The sequence below is a fragment of the Cibotium barometz genome, chromosome 9 (genome assembly GCF_041138505.1).
Source record: "Cibotium barometz isolate CiBa-2024 chromosome 9, ASM4113850v1, whole genome shotgun sequence".
NCBI classification, from domain to species: domain Eukaryota; kingdom Viridiplantae; phylum Streptophyta; class Polypodiopsida; order Cyatheales; family Cibotiaceae; genus Cibotium; species Cibotium barometz.
This window is the reverse complement of record NC_141054.1, coordinates 5,430,129-5,454,643: the sequence shown is the minus strand read 5'-3', so window position 1 is coordinate 5,454,643 and position 24,515 is coordinate 5,430,129. Positions and strand designations below refer to the sequence as shown.

The following is a 24,515-nucleotide window of genomic DNA, read 5'->3' as shown; positions in this document are numbered from 1 at the left end:
ATGAAATGGGTCTTACGTGGACCTAAAGTGAGTTAAATGGATTATTTTGGATGGAAAGCAGGTTTTAAAAGGGTTTCTTAGGGTAAGTAGTTCTTTGGGTTGAAAAACTACTCACAAACAGGTCTTAGGTGGACCTATCCTTGCTCAAAGTGGATTAAATGGGTATTGGGGCATGTGAAATAGCTTCTTCAAGGTGTCTTAGGGTATAGGTAGTCCTTGGAATCGAAAAATTTGTCACAAATGCTCAAATATCCAAGCTTACCTTTGATTGTCTTATTTGTTACTAACAGTGTTTTGGGATTTCTAATTATGCTTACACCTAATACACATAATGCAAATCACCACAACCTTAAAATCTTTGTAAAACACATCTGACAAGAATTATTATAATCATGACATTGTAATGCCTATAGCATGGCATATGGTAGTGCTTATATCATAAACCCTATATTAACACGTACATTTTAAAAACATTACTAACAAGGTCATCTTGGCCTCGAAGTGCACCTTAGTGACTAGATCATGGACCCTCACATCATCATCGTGATGGCCGTCGTCAGAGTTGACATTCTCGTCCATCCCACGATTGCTCTGCACCTTGTCAGCCATGACAAATCCAAAGATAATTTGCTAGTGCTCGAGGGAAACTCGCGTGTCGAGATGAAGTGTCGCCCACAATCCCGTTCGTCCACGATCAAGTGCCAATCCCACTCTTGGAAGCTGGCCATGTGTTTTCAGCCCTCTTAACCAAGGAGATTGTTTGTTGAATGTGGAGAACTTCTGAGATAATCCCTCCTTTCATACTAAAAAGTCAAGAGGTTCCTTTGCTTTGAGTTTTTTGTCAACAAACTAAAGTGCTTTCCAGTTTTAATAAAAAAATAACTCAAAGCTTTCCCCCCCTTATTTAGCAAAAAAGCCATCGCTTATAAAAATAAGAAGCGAACTGTTTTGTCCTTCCAAAAAAATGATGCGGTTTTTTTAATGCTAAAACTGCTGGGCTGCTGTTTTTTTAATGTGCGCCAGCTTTTCTTGGTTTTTCTGCCTGCGCACTTCTACCATGCCCCTCTGTGACCTGCCTGCTGGCCGTCCCTCTGCTGCCTATGTTCTGCTGCAGCAAGCGCCAATAAGAGGCTGCCCAGGCTGAGCCGCCTGGCTGGCTGGCTGCGCTCAGCCACCGCTTAGGGTAGCCACACTTGGCTGCCCTAAGGCTGGCCTCACAACCACATGCCAACAAGTCTTCAGCTGCCTTCAGGCACTAACTCGGGCACTCGCTACAGTCGATACACACATACATCAAACAGTGGTGGTGAATCCACTCCCTGCATCCCTTCTGACACAAATACACTTGCAACCTTGACACCAACAAAACCTTGTACAACTTCTATAGAGCATCAATTTGATAGAAAGAGAAAGGATGCGAGGCATACCGAGGAAATCTGACATCAACAACACCTAGACACGAATACCTCTTTAGCCTCTACGTTAGGGTTCCTCTGATACAACTATAAAGTCCTTAATTGAATCTCCCTAAACACAGCTGAAAACCAAGGTTAATCCTTAACCAAATCATGAAGTAACAGGCTAGCGCACCTGCCAACCGTAGGTTCTGTACATCGAACCACCCCCGAGCCAAGGCTAGGGTTCTAGTTCAATCCAATAGGCCCGTGTTTAATTCTGGCATCCCATACCACCGAAGCATGCCTGTAGGCCTTCGACATACCAGCCTTCATACTGGCCATGTACGTGGCACGAGCATGTATGCTCTCTTGGTCCAAGCCAGACCTTTAGTGATGCATCCGCACAAGCACAACTATGTCTCAATAATAACCCAAGCCTCACTTATATAGTGATAACTACGCCAGAAATAGCTCACTCGCTATAAAAGGCCATTAAGCTTGTTTTATCAATCTAGGAACCCTAGCCAAGTATCAGCCCATTAATCCCTAATATTGGTCTCCCCTAACCCCACCGGATTAGTTTCGAATCCATAGATTAGTGTCTAGGTACATAACATACTGCATCACCCGTGCCAGTGGTGTGAACCCCTCCTTGAAGTGGCAGTGAAACCTCCCTCATATCTCATAATACGTTGGGCATCGATCATATAGTGGGTCTCGTCCTCGTCCTATCTTTGGATCGGCATGTACCTTGAGATATTTGAATGTCTCTTTTGCAAAAAGCTTGTGCTTTCTCATCACTTTAAACACTTGCTTCACATGAAACAAATGCTCCTTCTTGTTCTTGTTGTATGTTAATATGTTATCAAAGAACACTAGCACAAACTTGAGTAGAAAAGGAGCCAATATTCTATTCATCAATGCTTGGAAAGTGGCTGGTGCATTTGTTAGACCAAAGGGCATGGCCATAAAATGGAATAGTCCCCTTTTGGTCCTAAATGCGGTCTTCTCTTCATCACTCTCTTTCATCCTTATTTGATGGTATCCCGATCTCAAATCAATCTTAGTGAAGAATTTTGCTCCCTTGAGCTCATCTAAGAGATCATCAATACATGGAATAGAGCATCTATTCTTGATGGTGACCTTATTCAAGTCATGATAGTCAATGCACATGTGAAAGGACCCATCCTTTCTCTTCACCAATAGAACGGGAGAAATAAATGGAGATTGTGAGGGTTGAATAATACCCATGGAAAGTAAATCTTGCACTTGCTTTGTCACTTCCTTTTTTTCCACCTTGGACAATCCATAGAGAGGATTGTTGATGACCTTTGCATTTGGTTCTTTGGTACTTGAAAAATGTCTTCAAACTCCCTAACAAGGGTTGCCATGTCTTTGTCTATGTGTTTTCCACTAGCTTCCATCCGTTCTTGGGCAAAATGCAACACATAGATAGTGCCAAGAGTCTTGAGTATCCTTTTTAGTTGCTTTGGAGTGATCAAAGAGAGCTCCTTCGAATGATTTCCAACAACCACTTGTTGTCCATGATGTTCAAAGCTCATGATCCCTTGTTGAAGGTTCATATGAAAGTCACCAAGCGATGACAACCAATCACATCCCATTATCATATCAATAGGATCTATGAATTGAGATATAAAATATAATAGTGACTTCCTATTCATCCTGCTTTTAGTCAATTGTCCAATACCACTAGATCACCTTCCTGAGTGTATGAAGAGGATAAAACTAGCTTGGTAGAAGGGCATGCCATCCTAGTTTTCTCTTTTTCTCCATTGGCCACTTGTACTTGGAGGGATATGGGTAGCTCAACATAGAGCTTGAGAGAGTCAAAAGATTTGGAATTGATGAAGCTATGGATGCTCCCCGAATCCACTAGAATGTGTGTAACTCTCCCATTGATGGATCCCACTAATCTTAGGGTACTTGGGCCATTGCAGCAGACACATTGAAAAATCAGACTTTTGGGACGTCATGTCGACCACTATGTGTCCATCCTTACCACCAGGATCAAATGGAAATTCATCATCCACTTTTATGAACGAGTGGTCCTCATGTGACTCTTGATCTTGTGTAGCTTCATGAAATCCTCAGACTCTTCACTCTCATGAGAATCCTTGGCTTCCTCTCCTTCATCCATGAGAATCATAGTGGCCACAACTTTCTTAGTTTTGCATATATGTACGGGTGACCACCTCTCTTTACACTTAAAAGCTTTCGCTTTTTAACTGGTCATTCTTTGGATCATCCATTCTTTGAGTCTTGTTGAAGGTTTGCAAGGGCTTTTTGTTGAAAGTATTCCCCTTGTTTACATTGAAATGAACTCCACTCTTGGGCTATCCACCTCCATAGATTCTAGGAAATCTAGGAATGGAAGATAGTGTAGGAAGAGAGTTTCTATTCATGTTACCATATGAAATATGCATATGTATGGAATGTATAATTGAATGGGACAAAAGAAAGGAAATCATGCAATTCTTGATGGATTTGCATATGAAATGCTTCAAAATATCATGCAAAAGATCAAGAAAATGCCAATCTTGATGAAAAGAATGATTGGCATTTTCTTGATAGAAAATGCCAATCTTGATGAAAAGTCTCATTCCATTGCTTAATTTGTGGATGATGAGGCTTCTAAATCATTTCTTGGCATGATCAGAAAAGAGTTATGATACGGAAACCGGCCTTCAATACCACTGAAACAGGTGGTAGACAAAAAATTCACCACACACAAACGCTTTAAACAACTCAAATTTGGAGAGAGAGAGAGAGAGAGAGAGAGAGAGAGAGAGAGAGAGTTATATTAACGTCTACGGAAGACTCGAAGTGCCTATGAGACCAAAAGCAATACTATGGTACCATGGATATACGGAGCCATGAAAAACTAAAACAAAAAGTAAAATGAAAACCTCTGACAATACATGTGATCAACAGATGATCCTGTGTAGAGTGATCAACTAATGACGATACCGGCCTTGGCCAGAACCGATTTGATGGTGGAGTGAATGTCAGGCCTCTGTGATGGGAGCGTGACATGTCGGCGGAGAACCTCATGAATCTGTCTCTGTGTGGTGGAGGGTCTTGATGCTCTGGGTCGGGGACATCTGGCTTGCAGAATGAATCGAGCTCTCTCATTAAGAACTCCTCTAGGGCGTGGAGTTGGGGCGTGGGTACGGGCGGTGGGCTCTAATGTCGTAGTAGAGGAACTGTTGTGGGCAGTGGATTCCGATGTGGATGTATGTACCACAAAGAAATCTGTGATGGCTCTCTGTGAGGTGTCCTGTTAGAGCTGGGGTTGTCTCTCAACATGCTGCCTCAACACTACATCCCTCTGTCGTCTGAGCTCCATCAAGTGCATGCCCAAGCACCTCTGATCCTCAAACTGTATCACCCGTGTGAGTGGTCCGAATCCCTCTCGGAAGAGGTAGTGGAATCTCCCCCGTATCTCATAGTAAGCCAGACAACTGAGCATATGATGGGCCTCATCCTCTACTCCTCCTGTGATGCATATTGTGCATGTCCTCTCCTCATGTGGGATATCCTCAGCTCTGCCAGTCTCTACTTTGAGGCGGTGGGAGGATACCCTGAGTTGGCCGATCGTGATACGCATGGCATGTGATGTGTATTTGTATGTATCCCGGGATCTCGAAGAATCCATCCTCGGAGACTCGGAGAGGCTCAAGAAGGGATCTTTGTAGAACTCACACTTCTTACCAATCTCTGACGAAGACACCCATGTCTGGTGTATGTGTAGCCCGAGTAGATCTAATCGGATGATCCGATTGATCTCACGTGAGAGATCAAGGTATGGGGAATCCAAGCTATACTGAAACGGGGGGAGATGGTCCATCTTCATGCCACATGCATGAAACCACTCGACTACCTCAGAGTACCATGCATGTGCATGAAACCACTCGACTACTTGAGAGAAAGAGAGAGAGCTAGAGCGCTTCTACACAAGGCACTGCATTGGCCCGAAAACCGTTGGCGCCCCTTGCTCTTTCTATTCCAAAAGTTGATTTGCCATTGCAACTTCAGCCCGAACCTCCACAGCAAATAGCCACAATGCTCCCGCCTACACATGCCGAAGATCCAAGAGTGATAGCTTTTCTGGCCTTCACTCAATAAATGCACGTTATGTGTCATGCTCAAAGCTCTTCCCAAGCCTTTCTTATATAGGTTTTGGAAGCTCCCTTGCTTTAAAGCCAGTTTTGCTTTTAAAAAGCACTTTTAGAAAGTAACTTGCTTTTAAAAAAGTAACCAAAAAGCAACTTTATTGACTTTTTATGCATAAAGTCATCCTCCTAAAAATCTCTCAAACCACTTTGAATTTGAAGATGCTATAAGAGACAAAGTCACTCCTTTCAACGAGCTCTTCGCGATGACGTGAACAGATCTTCGTTCTGACAATCTTGAAAATTAGTTAGGGTTTCCGTCACGAGGCAAAACATGCACTGCAGTGACAGATACCATTAGCATGTGATTAGTATCATTCAGTCATGCATTTATGGAAGAATGATTCTGTTCAAGATCAAGAACGCTTCTATGGCTCCCCATAGCATGAATTTGAAGAGAAAGACAAGGGGGAAACTATCTTTTATGTTTCTAGGTGCTTATTGATACAGTCTTGGAAAAGTTTGGTGAAGACTAGTATGGAATTAATGATATTAACCCTAATCTGAGCACATGTTGTCTTCATAAACCAAAGTTTCAAAGAGATTGAAAGAAATGCATCATTTACCACATGTAGAGCAATGGAGCATGGAAGAGGCAATAAGAACCAAAGCTTTGATGAGATTGCATCATTCATGAAGGATTGAGGCGGCCGTCGATTGCGCAGGCTATAGAAGAAGATAATGCAGAAAACGTTGTTTTGGCCGTTTGCGCTCCGCTTCGAAAGGATTGGTTAGCAAGAGCTCCTTCATCTCCCTTTCACCTCCATTGCCTAGCAAAAGTTCTCGAAAAAGACTTCAAAACCCTTACTTGCGCAGATTACAGGCAATTTAAAGGCAGCAGCTTTCCACACTTGCTTCATCTTTTTTTTTCTTAAATCCTCACATTGGCTGACCAAAGCTTGCCCATACCACATTCACTTGTCCAGGTGCCCACAATGCTGAAATCTTGCTCATTTGATGTCCGGCTTGTTTCCAAGATCTCCATGGACATGAATGCTTCCTAAATCAGAGATTCTACAAGCCTAGGTACCTTAGCTTGAAGTGTTTCTATGCTTGAATCAAGATTTCCAAGAAAATGTGAAAAATTCAAGAAAATCAAGAACCGTTGCATGACATGAAAATGGTACTCAAATTTGCTACGATCAAAGCCAATAGCTCTGATACCAATTAAAATGGAGAATCACTAATGCAAAACTTGAAAGCTAAGATATGGGAAATCAACATGAGAGCTTGCATGTAGTTAAGGTGAAAATCATATACAAGACCATGATGCAGACCATGATGGAGTGATTTAGTCTCTCACCAAGAGGATGGAAATAGCCTTCCATAAGCCCAATGTATGTAAGCCAAAGGCTCCAAGGTTGTCCAAAAGATAAAATGTCCAAAGATAGCCATAATGGCCCATGAGGCCCTTTTTGTACTTGAGCCCATACCATAATCCCTAAATCTAAACTAATGAAGTTGTTACTTCTTTACCTTAAAACTTTCAATTTTTTTCTTTTTAATATCTTTTCTAGTTTTATGTCTTTGTCATAAGGGTTCTCTCTGTCTTAGATGTCTCCAAAAACATGGTTATATTTGTTTGTGTGTTTGTAATCACCTTAATGTTATAAAAGACTTCATTCTATCCATGTATTTGTAGGCTTTGATTTTCAAACCTCTCCCTGTTTTGAGTTAGGGGGTAGTTTAGGATGGCTACCATATATCATGTGTGGTCAAGCTCCTTATCTTACTTGGCATGAGAGTCTAGGTGTTGGCCATTGTGATCTTTCGAATCAAGTGTGCAGTTGTGAGCCCAAATAACCATAGCTATGAAGGTCAATCCTTATACCACCACCTTGACTGTTTGTTGGGATTCAGAGTCTAGTATGTTTGTAACTGTCTCTGTGTGTGTACCCATTGTGTAGATTTACACTTGTTTGTGTACCCAAGTATATGTGTGTGTGTGAACAGCCCCTAAAAGTGCAAAGTGTGTTATTGTTGGTGAACCCACCCTTAGGTGTGGATAAGGTAAGTGTTCCATGTGTCACTTGTCGAGAGTAGGTTTGTGTGATTCCCTCGAGTCAAAAGATAAGTCTTACAGCCTACAAAAGCATGCACCTCATGTAAGCTTCAACACAAACATCAATCAATATCATTGAGTTGTGAACACATCTCTTCTCTGTCTGTCTATCTCTCTCATACTCTTTCTCTCTTTTCACGCCTGCAACCATTGTCGTGGCTTGAAGATTCATCATTTCTCTTCACCTCCATTGCTGATCAGCTTCACCAATAGTTGCAGCTAACACATAACCCTAACCTTGATCCTGCCAACAATGTGGATGCCCAAACTCACTTATAAGTTGTTTGGCCATATTTGAATGAAGTGTGGGCTTGCAAAACAGAAAAGTGAGCTACAACTCATAAACAAAGCATTTAGAGTCACACCTACTACTCGACAGTCCACAAGCAAGGTCAAAATATAGATTCGCATGCACGGTTAATGGGAGGGTGTCCCTTGCCCATAAACTAGACACAGATCTTGCGAACAATAAAAGGTTTCATCCAAAAACAGTTCCATGCATCCAAGTATGCAATGCATAAGAATATGTTGGACAATCTCCCTTTCATTTAGCTTGTAGCTGGTGGTCATTCCGAGCATTGACATTATGTTCCAGATATGGGTGCGGCCCTAATTCCCTAGTCTCTTAGATCCAGCCTACTCGCCCTTGGTGTAGACATAAGTCACCTATAATGAGGTGCTAGTCCACATGACCCTTGGCGTAGACGTAAGCCCCCCACCATGTATTGTCATGTCCACACTATGGAGCCCGTCCATAGGTCCGGATGCGTAAAGAATGCCCAAATAGTGACAGAGTGGCTTGGAAAGCCATCCTCTTTTTAAGGAACTCACTTCGTGATGTATGGTCAAAGAATCTCAGTATGAGGGGTTGTTCCCCACCTGCCTTGCATCTATGAATGGAGTTCCTGTGACTCCCATTTTCTTTCATAGGGTGTCACCATCTTCCCTAGGCATGGGGCCTTTTGTGAGATCAAACACCCGCACATTGAGCTCTTTGTTCCTTCGGCATTTTTCCTCCTTCAATGTAGCTGTGATGATGGCATCCTGGCATCCTGAGAGGGCATGGCAGTTTTTTGCCCATTTGTCATTGAGGGCCTTCTTGGCAACCTCCACAAATTTGGATGCTGTTGCCTCAACCTCTGCGTGGAGGTTTTGGTTTTCTGTTATGATAACCTTCTTGGCCTTTTCCAAATCAGGTTTGAACTTTTGCATTTGCCTCTTTAATTTCCGATACTAAGTGTTGTCGTGCAGACAAATCCCCTCTTATGTGGCGTCATATAATTTCAGCTCATTACATGCTGCCATACATGTCTTCCGTACATTTTCCTTGTGTTGGGCGATTTCTTTTTTCAATTGGGCCTGGAATTCAGCCTTGAGGACTAAATGGCTCTCTGCTATCTGTTTTTGCATCCCTGCAAATTTATTTAGCTGTTGATATGGCGAGGTCCTGTAGGGCCTCTTTCAATTTCCAAATTGCCGTCATGGCTTACTGTCCATGTTTTGGGCAGTGAGGATGTCATTTCTGTGGTGCGTGCGCCTGCAAAAAAAAGGGAGACTGTGAGGGATGAACGCCTTGTGTGACGGAGTAAAGGCTATACACGCAGGTGCACGTGCAGCAAGGGAGGGTGCATCGGGCAGGGAGGTCAGGTATACGCATACGCAGCAAGGGAGGTTTTCTGGATAGTCTGTACAGCACATTTTAAGACCACATGCATGTATTCATCAATCCAAACATATAGAAGGAGCTTATTGAAAAATGCAGCAATTTAATTTGGGGATGTTTAGATGTTCCTTTGTTGTGCTCTTCTTAATCTCTCTAGTTTTTTCATAACCAAAAAACATTAAGGATCCAGTAATCAAAGTCCGAATTTCTATGCAGAATTTATTGAAGAGTCACATTGACATTTTAGAAGTTATTCCATGTCGTATTATTGATCCTATACAACTGGGGGAAGGTCCTGGGATCGGCCGGATATCAGGCTCTCAAGAGGCACCTATACAAGATGGTTTTACTTTGAAAGATCTTGTTCAACTTGGAATAGAATCTCCTCATGCAGCGGTTGGTGTAGTAGTTCGGTTACGGAAGGAACTATCCCTGGTTGAGGAGGTCCCTGTTCTCATTGCGGTGGATGAGGTAAGCTAGGATCTCCAAAATAATTTATTCTTTTAAATTAGGCATATACATATGTCAAACATATTCTTTGCGAAATCAAGCAAGAGACAGGTTTTTTGTGCAGCTCAACAGCTGGTTCAGTTTTAGTGGGTACCATGAAAGCTTCAATGAATTTGGTCGGAGACAGATTCATGCAAGGGAGTTGGCTATGGTATGCACTTCAGTCTTGGAACCTTTTGAACAGCCTTTGTTTCCCCCAACTTTACAGGACTAAACAGCTGATATAAATCATCATCAAATAAGTAGCTGTATTTTCAACCTCTAAGATATTGTATGGACCTTATACATTTCTCTCTTAGGATGTGCTCTCGTTTGCTGATGCTAACAGGTTGAGATGCTTGCATACAGACCCCTAGTAAAATAAATATGCTTTAGATTTCTTTTGGATTCAGCATTCAGGTCTTCTGGCTTCATTTAAGGCTAGCTTTAGTTACTTGACTATGCATTACTTGACTATATATTGAAATGCAGATGTCTTACTGTTTGAAATGAATCGTGTTAAATGTCCTGAAGGTAATGTTACAGAAGGTTGTGGGCGTGTCTCACCTTTGAATGTTCTTTTAATCATATCTATTTGCCACCTTTGATTGTTTGAATTAATTGAAGCAAATTTTTTTTTGTTATTTTAAACTTGTGGATGACAATCTTTTGACAGGTACATGCTTTCCGAGATATGACCTATGGTCCTTTTGTGGTAGGGGCTTTCTCACACTCTACAAATGTTGGAAAGCTTCCAAAACAATTGCCTGGGATTCTGCCAGAAGCCAAAGTATTTTTGAACCGGTATGACTTTTTGGAGGCAAGTGTTATGCTCAAGCATTATATGAGGTACTCTCTCTCTCTCTCTCTCTCTCCCCCCCCCCCCCCCCAAAAAAAAAAAAAAACCCTACCCTTCCCTTCCCTTCTCTTTTTAGCGGCGGCATCTTCTGGTTCTCTGTTGCTAGGTACCTAGTTTTTTTAGGTATAAGTGTATTTTTTCCCATATGAAGTCAGTAGATGATTTTTTTTCGAAATTTGTCTTAGTCTTGAAATGTTCATGTTCCATCTCTTGTATCTCAGAAAATGGTGCCCTAAAGCAAAATTTGGTAAAAGGGCTAGGAGGGCACTTTACATGCTGACAAATGGAAATACAACTGAGCTAAGGGACACAGCATTTCTTAGTGCAGGTGTGCATGCAACTTCCCTTTTGATTTATGAAAATTGTGTACGATTATATTTTGTGATATTGTGTGCTCTGCACAGTAAGTGCTTCTGTTTGTGTTTTTTTCCTCTCAAGGAAATATCCGTCATTGGTAAAGCAAAGGTGAAAGACACAATACCTCTACTGATGTAAGAAATTAAAAAGGATGTGGATTCTTCATGGCTGACTGCTCTTGGAGGGCAGGGGTGGGGGACTTCGGACCTGTAATGCCAAGTCATCCCTGCCTCACCTCAAGACAGAAAAGGTCTAGGGCTTGAGATGCACAGAAAAGCTCGCCCTTATCCTTGTGTGCTTGTGGAGTCACTGTGGAGGTTTCCCAAGAGGCCATAAAGGGTGTGAACGAGGCTGGTCCAGCTGAAGTGGATAGCTTTGGTGTGACGAGTGGCAGACCCCTTTATGATCTCGCAACTGGGAGCTTATCAGGTTAGCCATAATGGCATGGATTGGTGAAGGGAGATTAAGAGTTAGGGTTTCATGTAGGAGACATACACAGAGAAGAAGGGAGAGAGAGAGAGAGAGACATATGTGGGGATAAGTCAACTCAAGGTATGAGTGTGTGACTCCCCTATCACACATGTATATTTGCACTAGTACACATAGTGCACTTAGTACATTAAAAGTACTAAGTGTACTATGTACTATAAAACTTATGGGCTAGTACACACTATAAGGGTGGGCATAATGCCTTTACCCCAACAACCTCCCACTTAAAGGCAAAGTGCCCTTAAATGAAGGAAAAGAAAAAATCAGCATGTACATGATAATATACAAGGCCATATCAAGGCTGAAACTGGCCTCATCCAATGCCCATCAAGTGTCTGCAATGAGCAAACCGCTCTGGAGGCAAACTCTTTGTCAACAGATCAGCCGGGTTGTCATCCGTATGAATCTTGACAAGCTGAATTTGCTTGTTCTCTATCACCTCTCTGATGAAGTGATACTTCACATCCACATGCTTCGTCTTTGCATGAAAGACAGGGTTCTTTGCCAACTGGATGGCACTCTGACTGTCACAATGCAACAACGGAATATCCCCTGTATAACCCAAATCAACCACTAACCGAGATAGCCATAATGCCTCCTTGCAAGCCTCTGTGGCTGCAATATACTCGGCCTCTGTAGTAGATAAGGCAGTGCACTTCTGCATCCTGGATATCCATGACACAGCACCTCCTGTGAATGTAAACACATAACCGGTAGTAGACTTCCGGTTATCTGGATGACCGGCATAATCCGAATCCGTGTAACCATGCACTAATGCATCCTGTTTGCCAAAGCATATGCACATATCCTGTGTGCCCTTCAGGTATCTCATGACACCTTTCACTGCTTCCCAATGCTTCTTGCCAGGTTTGGCCATGTATCTAGAAACCACTCCCACTGCAAATGCAATGTCCGGCCTGGTAGCAACCATGGCATACATGAGACTGCCACAAGCTGAAGCATACGGAATCTTGGCCATATCAGCCCTGTCACTATCCGACTGTGGGCTGTCCATAGCACTGAGTTTCACATATGGAGGCAAAGGAGTACTAGTCTTCTTCCCCCCATCCATATTGAACCTCTGCAAAACTTTGCCAATGTATTCCTTCTGAGACAAATACAACACATGTTGATTTCTTTCCCGAAGTATCCGCATACCCAAAATGTGATTTGCATCACCCAAATCCTTCATATCAAAGGTCTGATGCAACCTCTTCTTCAAGGCATCCATCTCTTTACGAGATTTCCCGGCAATCAACATACAAGATGAGGATCAATAGACTGCCATCCAAAGCTTTCTTGGTGTATAAGCAGTGATCCATGTCACTTCTCTTGAAATCTTGGGATTTCATGAATGTATCAAATTTATGATACCATTCCCTTGGTGCCTGTTTGAGCCCATAGAGACTCTTTTTCAGCTTGCATACAAGCTTCTCCTTTCCATTCACTGCATAACCCTCTGGCTGTTGCATATATATCTCCTCATGGAGATCACCGTGAAGAAAAGCAGTCTTCACATCCATCTGAATCAAATCTAGATCATCATGAGCAACCAAAGCTAATACAGCTCTAAGTGTGGTCATTTTGACCACTGGAGAGAAGATCTCATCAAAGTCCACACCATATTCCTGCTTGAAGCCCTTAGCCACTAACCTGGCTTTGTATCTTGGCTTTGCATCAGGTGCAACTTTGAGCCCGTAAACCCACTTGAATGGCAAAACCTTCTTGCCTGTAGGCAAATGCACCAACTTCCATGTTCCATTTTTGTGCAGAGAATCCATCTCTGACTTCATAGCACGCTCCCAAAGAGCCTTGTCTGCCCTCTGTAAAGCCTCCTTATAACATGAGGGCTCCCCACAGTCAGTGAGCATCAAGTAGTCAACCCCTGGAACAAACCTGTCAGGGGCTCTGGAGGGTCTTGTGGACCTCTGTACCCAATGACCATCATTTGTAGGTTGCTGTCCAGCCTGCATATCACCTATTGGTGGCTCCTGTTCCATGCCATAAGGTTGAAATATCATGCCCGGTATCTCCTCTAACTGTGGGATATCCATAGGGATATCTTCTGCCATCTCTGGCTGTCCATTTGGACCATTTTCAGCACCATTTAAGGGCTGGTTTTGCTGCTGTAATGGCTGATTTACAGCCCTTGGTTGTTGTCCATGATGTCCATCATCATCAAAGATGACTCTGCCAGGCTCCTGTTGCCTTGCAGGCTCCTTATGCATGCATGTTTCATCAAAAATGACATCATTGCTGCATATAATCTTTCTATTCACTGGATCCCAAAGTCTATACTCCATTTCACCTCTGTCACCATATCCTAGGAATATGCATTTGTGAGACTTAGGATCAAGTTTGGTGCGTATTTCCCTGCGTATGTGCACGTACGCAACGCAACCAAACACTCTCAAGTGCTTGTATGACGGAGGCTTCCCTGCCCATACTTCCTCTGGCACTTTCCCACCAAGCCTCGTGTTAGGTGACCTGCTTATAAGATGAAAGGCTGTCATAACAGCTTCAGCCCAAAAACCATGAGGTAACGCAACATGTGACAACATAGAACGGACCTTCTCCTGAATAGTCCTGTTCATCCTCTCTGCTGTCCCGTTTTGTGGAGGATCATAAGGAGTAGAGAGCTCCCTCTTGATGCCTTTAGCATCACAAAAGTCCTGAAACTGTTTGGACATATACTCTCCACCATTGTCGGAACGCAAAGCCTTCAGTGTTTTGCCAGTTTGATTCTCAACATGAGCAACAAACTTCTGAAACACTGAGAATGTATCACTCTTCAAACGAAGAGGATAAACCCACACCTTGCGTGTGGCATCATCAATAAAAGACAAAATATTTTGCCCCTCCCAAAGAAAGTTGAGGCATCTCGCATACATCTGTATGCACAAGCTCTAACTGAGCATCTTTCTGTCCAAGAGCTTTCTTGTGGGGGCACTGGAGTTGCCTGCCATATATACAATGCTCACAAAACTGAAAACTTGAAAACTTTAGAGAAGGCAAGTAACCAAAACGAGACAATTGCTCCATTCCTTTGACACTCATGTGTCCCAACCGGCTGTGCCACATAGAGATTTCCGGCAGCTCGGTTGCATTTACATTAGCATGGTGACAAACACCAGCATGCATGAAGTAGAGAGTGTCCACCTTAGAGCCTCTGGCAACAACCAGTGAGCCCTTACTAATCTTCCACTTTCCACGACCAAATGTGGTAACATAATCAGCATCATCAAGCTGTCCAGTAGAAAGCAGGTTCTTCTTGATCTCAGGCACATGCCTGACATCATGGAGCATAAGCTGTGAGCCATCTGAAAACACAAGCCTCACATCACCTCTGCCAAGAATCTTGCATGCATGGTTGTCACCCAAATAAACTACTCCTTCATTGCCAGCAGTATACCTGACAAACAAGTCTCTGCAACCTGTGATATGAAAGGAGGCACCTGAATCAATGATCCATGAGTGCATACCATGACCATCTCCTGCAAGAAGTGAATGGGCATCAAGTGAAGACGTGAATAGGACTTCATCCTCACTGTCACCTGCATGTGACACATTGACTTCTTCAATCTTGACTCCACTTTTGCCCTTTGGCTTTGCATCTTTGGCTTCATCTTTGTCTTTGTCTTTTCCTTTGCCCTTTTCCTTTTGATCATTCTTCCATTTGTAGCATTGCTTTTTGATGTGTCCCTTCTTGCCACAATAATGGCATTCCAAGTCCTTTTTCGAGCGGGACTTGCTCCTTCCCCGTTCTTGGCTTTTACCCCTTTGCTGGGATCTCCCACGTGCATTCATTGCATTGGACTTTCCAACAGAATTGTTCTTCCTGTTCATCTCCTCTTGAAGAAGAGCACCCTCAACATCTGCATATGACAGCATAGCATTCGAATTGCTAGTGGCTGTCCTGAATGTGTCCCAACTCTCTGGCAAAGTGCATAAGAGAAAGGTGGCTTTGAACTCCTCGTCCATTGCCAACTTTTGATTGATGACCTGGCTGACAACACCATTAAACTCATTTAGATGGGTTGTCATAGACGCCCCTTCCTTCATTTGAAGACGTATGAGTTTCTTCAACCAATACACTTTGCTTGAGGCACTTTGCTGGGCATACAAGTTCTGCAATCTTTGCCACATTCCCCAAGCTGTCTTCTCTTCACGTATGTTGAAAAGTAAAGTGTCTGACACAGACAACATGATAGTGGATCTTGCTAGCTCATCCATATCTTCCCATTCTTCAGCAGTAAGAGAAGCGGGCATTACACCCCTTTCTTTGATGGGCTTGTGCTGCTTCTTCTGGAGCAACACATTATAGCACTGGGTTTGCCAAATGTCATAATTATGTGAGCCTTCAAGCTTCTTGATGTGAAGCAATGAAGAGCTCTCACCTGTGGTTGCCATACCAATATGCAACCTCTATCAATGCCTGACTCCCTGCAAGATGTGCAAACACTGCACCAAAGCACACAAAGTGCTCACAGTTGTTCTCCCAAAGTTTATCTCCCACTGCGGAAGCACAAATGCAACTCTACTCCCACTGAATGTGATAAAATCACCGAAATCTGGTTGCTGCAGATTTAGGACAGCACCTTAGATGTGCTCTGTTCCCCTTCCAAAATACTGTACAACAGTTCTAAGTGCTCACCAATGATGTACCACACCTGTACCGGCAAGTACAGCAGCTGAAAATGAGCCTTTTCTTCACTCAAATCAATGTACAGCCTTGCCAAAACTTGTACAAAGTTGTACCAAATCTGTACCAGCAAGTACAGCAACAATAAATGCTCTCCTGGCTGTCCAAATGAGTGAAAATCAGACTTTTACAATCCCCACCACTGCATACAACAGTCCCGAACAGAAATTGGGCAAAAGCCCCTTGACTGCAAGTGGATTTCTGAGGATTCAAGGCATAAAAGTCTTGCCTGCTGCTTGGCCAAGCTCAACAAGCATAAAATCTTGAAAAGCCCCTTGATTCAAGATCAATTTCTGATCATACATGGTACATTAACGCACATGAAGGCATCCAGAGTCTTCACAATGCTTCCCCCTGGCCACATATACATCCAATACATAAAAGCCCTTTGATTTACAGGCACATTGAGTGCTTGACAGGCATCAACACATTGCCCAAAGCATCAAATGCCAGTGCCTGCATGCAAATCAATTCAATTGGCACAAAAGCCCTTTGATTTGCACTCCAATTTCTTGCAATTTTGCCCCAAATGTGAGATTGCTCACATCATACAGCATGTATGAATGCCCAATGGCACAATTACATCAAAAACCCCAAATTTTGACATCCAATTTCTTGCAAATTGACGCGGAATGTGACCAATGTCACCTAATTGTTGCCAATTTTGCTCAAAATCTGAGCAATTTGGACTTGTACTTGCTCAATTGATGATTGTACCTGCTCAATTGCAAATCCCAAAAACAAATTGAAGGCAAATACCTCTGAAATCAGCTGATTTCTGTTGCAGAAAAAGAGGGGGAGTCGTATTTGCTCTGATGAGGTGCTGCTATTGTGAATGCCCCTTTGCTGGATAGCCGTGTGAACTGGCTGATGCTGCTGCAGAAAAACTGTGCAGATGGAGGGCTCTTCAGGCGTGCTGCAGAAGTCTGACTCGACTCAGGTCAGCAACAAAGGGTTCAGGAACAAAGCGGGGATGACACGCATAGCTCTATAGGTTGAAGACGGTGATTACAAACGGTCGGAGTCGGATTGCAGGAAGGTGCGCATGCCTACAGGCGAGAGCTTATCTCTCAAGCGCAGGTTGAGGCAGAGATGGAGGCGTTGTGTGAGTTTTTGCCGATGACGACTAGATGCGTAGATGTAGGCGAAGTCATTGTACTGCGCGTGCCAGGAGCCCGCGTAAGGCGAGTTGCGCTATCAAGGTCGGCGACGATGGAACGAAGCCTCTCCCGCACGGCGCCCGACTTCTCCAGCTACGCGCGAAAACTCCTCAAGGCGGTCCTCAAGCTCCTCACGCTATCCCGGCTCGCTCACAGACTCTTCTCACGGCTGTTGACACTGCCCCACGGCTGTCCCGGCTACTCCTCACGGCTGATGCACACTTGCGCCGCCATTACATAGTCGCTGCCCAACGTAGTCGCTGCCCAACGCGCACACAGGCTGCGCCCAGCACACGCCTGCCCTACAGGTTGACTCCTTGTGCTTCTTCTCCAGGCTCTGCCAAAAAACTGCAACGCCTTCCTTACACACACGTGACCTTCTCTGGACTGCAACGACCTGCTGTCTCAACGACCTGCTCTGATACCAGTTGAAGGGAGATTAAGAGTTAGGGTTTCATGTAGGAGACATACACAGAGAAGAAGGGGGAGAGAGAGAGAGAGACATATGTGGGGATAAGTCAACTCAAGGTATGAGTGTGTGACTCCCCTATCACACATGTATATTTGCACTAGTACACATAGTGCACTTAGTACATTAAAAGTACTAAGTGTACTATGTACTATAAAACTTATGGGCTAGTACACACTATAAGGGTGGGCATAATGCCTTTACCCCAACAATTGGCTCAGTTTGTTCAAGGCACACGGTTGGCCATTAGTCCTCTACTGATAACTCAGGGGGAGTACCAATTGTGTACCATTTTTCTTGTAGTGGGGGCAAGGCTGGTCTGAATCAGCAAGACAGCTCTGTGGGGAGCTGAGGTCCTTGCTGGTGTAGTGAGAGAGCATTCGGTGACTGTCGTGTCTTACCTGAGAAGGCCACTGTGGAAAGGTCTTCTTGGAGGTTGAGGATGCAGAGAAGTTCCTCATGTAGGTGGAATGCCACAGACCAAGTGATCTGTGCCTCACCCCAAGACAGAAAAGGTCTCGCAGATCCCTTCCTGATCTCACAACTGGGAGCTTATCAGGTTAGCCATAATGTGATACTGCTGATCTTCTCCCAGCGGGAATCGGGTGGCATCAAGTGGTCCAGTTTGTCGAAGGCACATAGCTTGCTGATTATTATCCACTAATAACTCAGGGGGTGTGCCAGTTGTGTACCGTTTTCCTCCTAATGGGGGCAAGGCTGTTCTCAATTGCCAAGGCAGCGCTGTGTGGTTGGGCAATCTAGAAGACAATGTTCTGGAATATTTGCATCGATGAAAGCTAGCAGTTGACACCCATAAGGACCAGCCATGCCCCTACTGCATGACCTGGATGGGCAGTAAGATGGAGAAAGAAGGTCTTGGAAGCCATTCCATAAGCACCTCTAGTACTCCAAGAAGATGGGGTCTCGCATGCCCGGCTCCTCAATACTGTCATTACGAATGGTATTCTTGCCGATGAAGAATCCAAGGTCGATGAAGATTTATGAACATGAGGTGGATTTGCAAACATCTTATGTGTGTGAGTCTTCTCTTCACTTTGGTTTGGACAATTCGGGTCCAGTTACAATGCGTGTGAACACTTACAACCCTAATGGAATATCTTTAACACCACAAAAGAGTTTTAAAGTTTGAATCACCTTACAATTTGAAGGTCGAAAAGTGGTTAGCCACCTATCACTAAAAAGTGGTTACCCACTGATCACCAGGATACAAGCGGCTTTAGCAGACTGGGCTGAGTGTACTGGATGCCAGAAGCCCCTTTGTGCAGCGATGTTCCTGCTACTAGAAAGGCGGCTATGGAAGCACGCCTACCTGCTGTGCACTGCTTGCTTCTGGGTTTTGGTTGATGACTGCCACTTGGAGAATGAGGTTGAGAAGCTTGATCCTTGGTTGCGTGGAGATTCTTACTGCTAATGCCACCACGTCAGAATTTGTAAAGAATGCCGCCAGTGCTATACCAAATCGGGACTCGTCTCTGGAGTTGATGATGCTCGCATTGTATATTGCCTTTTCTTCTTGTGCTTGATTTTCTGATTCATGGTGCTACGTACTGTTGGATCTTTGCTGCTACTGAAGGCTTTGACACTCTAGGAGTATGGCTCACACAATTGCTCCAAAAGATTTGCTATTGTCTAAGTTGCACTTATTTGGAGTCTTTAAGCTCAGCGCAATGGATGATAGTTTCGATGCAATCCTGGTTGCCTTGAAGCTACTAGAAAGAGTGTGCTCTGAGAGAGAGAGAGAGAGAGAGAGAGAGAGAGAGAGAGAGCTTTAAACAAATATGCTCTCTACCTAAGCAAGCATGGATGAGAGGAGAAGATAGGAAACCTAATCTTAGCACTTATCTCACCCTAACAAGGCTTAACCGAAGCTAACCACAATAACAAACTTCTTAACCTAGCTGAACAACTAAGCTTATAGTCACACTCTAATCACATCTAATAAAAACAATAATGAGCTCAAACAAGAGTGCAGTATCATTGGTAAATCCCCTCTTAAAAGATCTTGGGAGAATGTCGATTTGTAGCTCACATGAGGAGCATCTAGACCCACTTTGTCTTCCATCAAATCAGCACAAGTTACTCTCATGATTCTCTCAATCAATTGATTAATTCCTATAATCTCTTTCACTTGGAACATTCACATGGAATCTACCATCTTCTAGATGTTACCTTCACCTTTTAGAATCAACTACTTAAATCAACCTTTGATACACACATTTAAATCTTTGTCTAAGGTCCTTGAGGCCTCCAAACGTGCATACACAAGGCTTATGCTTTCTAGTGTTGGCAGGCGTTTCTGAAACGACAGGTATGAAACAGGTTTCGTACGTTTTGAAACGTTTAATAAAAGGTAAGAAACGGGTCCAAAAAGGTTTCAAACAAAATAGAAAAAAACATGTATATTTTTAACTTGAAATATACAAAAAAATGTATTTAGTCCTATGACATAAATTACAAGAGACCACATTGAATTCATTTGAATAAAAACATCAAACACATGTAAGATATCACGAATCACGATTGATCATTGGGCCACTACCCACTACCAAGAAAAAGCTCCATACTTCATTAATAGTGATCACTAAACAGAAATCAAAAGGATCACCACGTGGGTGATGAGCATAGTTGTCAGGTAGGATACCGTACGGTTCGTACGATACGATACCGTACGGGAAAATACAGTATGATATTAAAAAAATCCTTATCATACGGTCTTTTAAAAAAAATACTTACAAACTTAAGTATTTTCAATTTCAAAGAGAAGACAAGTCACATGATGATGACTCAAACCAAAATTCCATTAAAACCAAGTTGAAAACATACATAGATGTTAGGCTAAAGCTTCAGTCATACAATGCAAGGTGCTCTAGGCGCATGTAGCCGTAGTAGTAAGTACAAAAAGTGGTGCACAAAAAAGAGAGGCTAGAGGGTTGGGGCTAGAATCTAGATGGAGAAGTGATCACTATCAAAATCAGAGCTCTCGCTAGGATCATCTCCAAAAGAAGAGTGCCTATCGAAGCGCTTGCAGAAGTCACCCTCGCTAAGGATGCTGCCCTCGTCATCAAACTCAGGCTCTCTAAGCTCTTGTGACAAGGCAATCGGAGCGTCCTCATTTGCAAGAGCGGAGGAATAACTACCAGAACCTCATCGTGTGTTTTAAAAAAATACTTATAAACTTAGGTATTCCCAATTTTGAGATATGGAGTATTTTAAAAAGGAGGGAAGCATCATAGTACAGAGGAAAGCTCAAACAGCCATAGACAAGCAAAAACAAGACCATTACTCCCAAAAAAATATTTTTTTTGGAAAAAATTTAAATTAATTTTTTTTTTCCCCCTTGAAAAAATTCATACGAGTCCGTAGGGTATCGTACCGTACGGTATTCCGTACGATATGTTGTCATACATCGTAGGGAGACAACTATGGTGATGAGTCATGTAACTATTTGGCCCTCCTAGCTCTATTTCACATGATGAAACCCATGCCCGGACACCAAACAGGTGGAAGAAGACATGGAGACAGGGCCCATAAAGTTTGATTAAGAAAAAGCACTAGTTTTAGTCAAAAAGCAAGAAAAAGCAAAAAGTCAAACTAGGTTGACTTTGAGCCAAGGGCACCACTTGCAAGAGGAGACTAAGCTGGACCAAAAAGCTAAAAGCCGCTTTTCCAAAAAGCAGCTCCAAGGCCAAAAAGCAAGGCCTTGAAGTTATAAAAGCAAAAGCTACTCTGCTCGGGAGAAGATGATACTGATTCTTAGGGGACGAGACCCTTGGTATCTTTCAGAGTTTGGGCGTAGCCCTGGCAATCTTAGCTTCCCTCGATCAGATAGGAGGAGCACTGGCCCCAACTCGGTTGGACAAGTTTTACGTCGACGAGTGGGCTTGCAGCCGTGGGGGCATGGTTGGTATCTTGGCAGGCACTACTTTTTTAGATCATGCCCCTGTTATTTTGTCCCTTGAGAACCCGTGGAGGCATGACAAGCATGCGAGTTCCAAGATTCCAGACACCCTCATTCAGGACCCTGAGATCTGCAGCTAGATTGAGCAGATATGGGCAGGATTGGACTTTTGCTTAGGTTTTGCAGCGTGCACTTTGGATGGTGGCCTAGGGGAGATCGGTGTTTTCTTACAGGAGGCATCCCAGAGTAGATTGGAGGGATTTCGGAGGGTAAGGGTGATTAGTTTTCAGGCACAAGAGTGGCACATAGACCCCCCATCGGCCAAGATGGCTAGGGAGAGATTCTTCCGTCTATGGATATGGGAGTGCCGACCTCTGATGCGTTTACGTGGGACCCCAGTGAGTGGACTTGCTATGACCCCGTTGATCGGGAGGAGTCTCTGGACGCCCTCTTCTTTGTATATACAGCGCGGCTTGGCCACACGATCCAGATGCCAGAGATTGACGGTACCTCGACGAAAGCAGCAAATTCGCAGTCAAGGGTCTCTCGCAGCGTTTCCGCTCTGATGTGGCGGATCCTTTCATCACAGATCGAGGTGGTGACCCCACTTGGCATTATAGACCACTTGTGTGGTTGTTCCCCCTCCCCCCCCCCCTATATGAGATAGTCTTCTCCTCATAGAGCAGCCAGCCGGAGGAGAAGAGTCTCTTCCCTTTTGATCATTTGATCTTTTTTTTTTCGTTAACTAATAGAAGGATCTTTTTCGCGAGAAAAAAAGATAAGAAAAGAACTAAAAGGGAAAAGGAAAGAGTAAAAAGGCAAAAGCAAAGCATGGATAAGCTTTTGGCAAAAAGCAGGACCCTCTTCAAGTATAAAAGAAGCATGAGCCTCTCTTGAGCATCAAGTTGGAGAACAACCTCTTCATCTCAAAGGTGTTGCCATTTTTGTTGAATCTTGGAAATCATCTTCTTGATCATGAACCAAACCATGGAGTTTTTCATCGTTGCCTGTTGATTCAGAATCGACTGTAGTGCCACGTCATCATCTATCCGTACGACTATGGATCCGAACAGCTGTACGAAAATGTGCGAAGTTGTACGGACTGAAATTTTCAAAAACCCTGAAAATTTCAGAAACCCTGAAAACTTTTTTTTGGAGGTTTTATGGCCAAAATAGGTTTCATATCAATTTTCTTGCTAGAAAGAGCTTTTCATGGTTTTCTTTGTTGACAAGGCTGTAGGAGTTGTCCAGATTACTCATGGGATGAGCGAGTGTTACTAGGACTTGAACTTGGGATTGGTTCTAGACTTAGACTTGATCATTGGATTTGAATCTAGACTTGGATTCATTGCATGTGGATCTAGACGTGGACGTGGACCTAGACCTGGACCTAGGCTTGGACCTGGACCTGGACCTGGACCTGGACCTGGATCTGGACTTGGATCTGGACTTGGACTTGAATTTGGATTTGGTAGTAGCTTGGTGAGACATTCTTGTGGGTCATCCCCGTGGTGTGCTGGGCATCAAAGATCGTGTGCCTCAACACCAACTTCGACTTAGGGATTCTACATCGGCATATTTGTTTTCTTTTGTATTCATTGATTGTGGCCAGCGTGCCCTTGGATTGTTCCTAAATAAATTTCTGAAAGGAGGTGGGGCTTGTTCCCCGCTCAGTGTGGTATATTGTGCAAGATCCTTATTCCCTGCTCTCTCTCCCCTCTATATCTTTATCTCTTGGATACGTGGTTGCTTGTGTCACGGCACACCCCGCTTACAGTGGTATCAGAGGAGGATTTCTCTTGAAGAAACTTTGAGGACCAAAGAAGGGCTCAAATTGAGCCATTGAAACCGAAGGAGTTGAAGCTTCTAAAGCTTATCTTCATACCAAAGGAGTCACCATCACAAAAGGATCTAGAGCTACCCATTCTATTTCTCATGGAGGAGACATGGAAGCTACTCCTAGGCTTGCTCTCTTAGATGCAGTTTCCTGAGGACAAGTAAGGGAAAGAAGGTAGTGAAGCCAGAGAGATTGGAAGATCATCAAATTGACATCATGCCAGGAAGTTCAACGAGTGGTTTGCGGTGGTGCTTAGTCCATTGCATGTTTCGACAAATAAAGCCGTGGAATCTTTGTGGACCAAAGCTGAAACAAAATCCTTTTGAAGCATTGAGACTTTATGCTAGCAAAGGATCGGTGTTGGTTATTCTAGACCTTTTTGTGGTTGAACATGATGAGATTGTGTTGGAGCAGTCTTGAATTAAGTAGGCCATGTTGTGGCCTATGAATGTCAAAGACAACAAGAAGTAGATGCATTATCTTGGAAACCCTTGTGCCATGCAATTTCTATGGGTTGCCATATGGATTTCACTTTGATGAAGGATCCTTATGCTACCAAATAGGAATTTAAAGCTGTTTTGGAACAGATTGCAAAATAGAGATTTGATGACTTTTTTTTTTTTCAACTGGCCTTTGGCCCAAGATCCTCCCATAGTTACCAAATTTCAACGTCCGTAGACAGCCGCCCATAGGCACTTATTTATCCACCTGTAATGAATGCCGCCGAGAAAGCACCAAGGGGGTTTTGAACCCAAGACCTCTTGGTCCTAGGCAAACACCTTCACCACGTGAGCTATCACCTCATTGGCGATTGGTGACTTTTTATGTCATCAAGTAGGGTTTTCTTATGATGCAAACCCAGGTTATGTATGGCAAGGAATTGAGGCCAAAGTAATGGAAGAGTGCCATGCTTCTCCCT

The 24,515-nt window shown here is 43.5% G+C and overlaps 1 protein-coding gene across 1 annotated transcript in view; it reads left to right on the top strand.

Annotated features, from left to right (window-relative positions):
- Positions 1–24,515, top strand: part of LOC147635180 (mitochondrial 28S ribosomal protein S29-like protein) — a 71,182-nt gene that overhangs the window by 37,643 nt on the left and 9,024 nt on the right. Inside the window, exons 4-7 of the mRNA XM_086802381.1 lie at positions 9,532–9,786; positions 9,890–9,976; positions 10,481–10,653; positions 10,885–10,991. Of these exons, the coding sequence (XP_086658507.1) occupies positions 9,532–9,786; positions 9,890–9,976; positions 10,481–10,653; positions 10,885–10,991 (622 nt within the window). The remainder of the gene's footprint in view (positions 1–9,531; positions 9,787–9,889; positions 9,977–10,480; positions 10,654–10,884; positions 10,992–24,515) is intronic.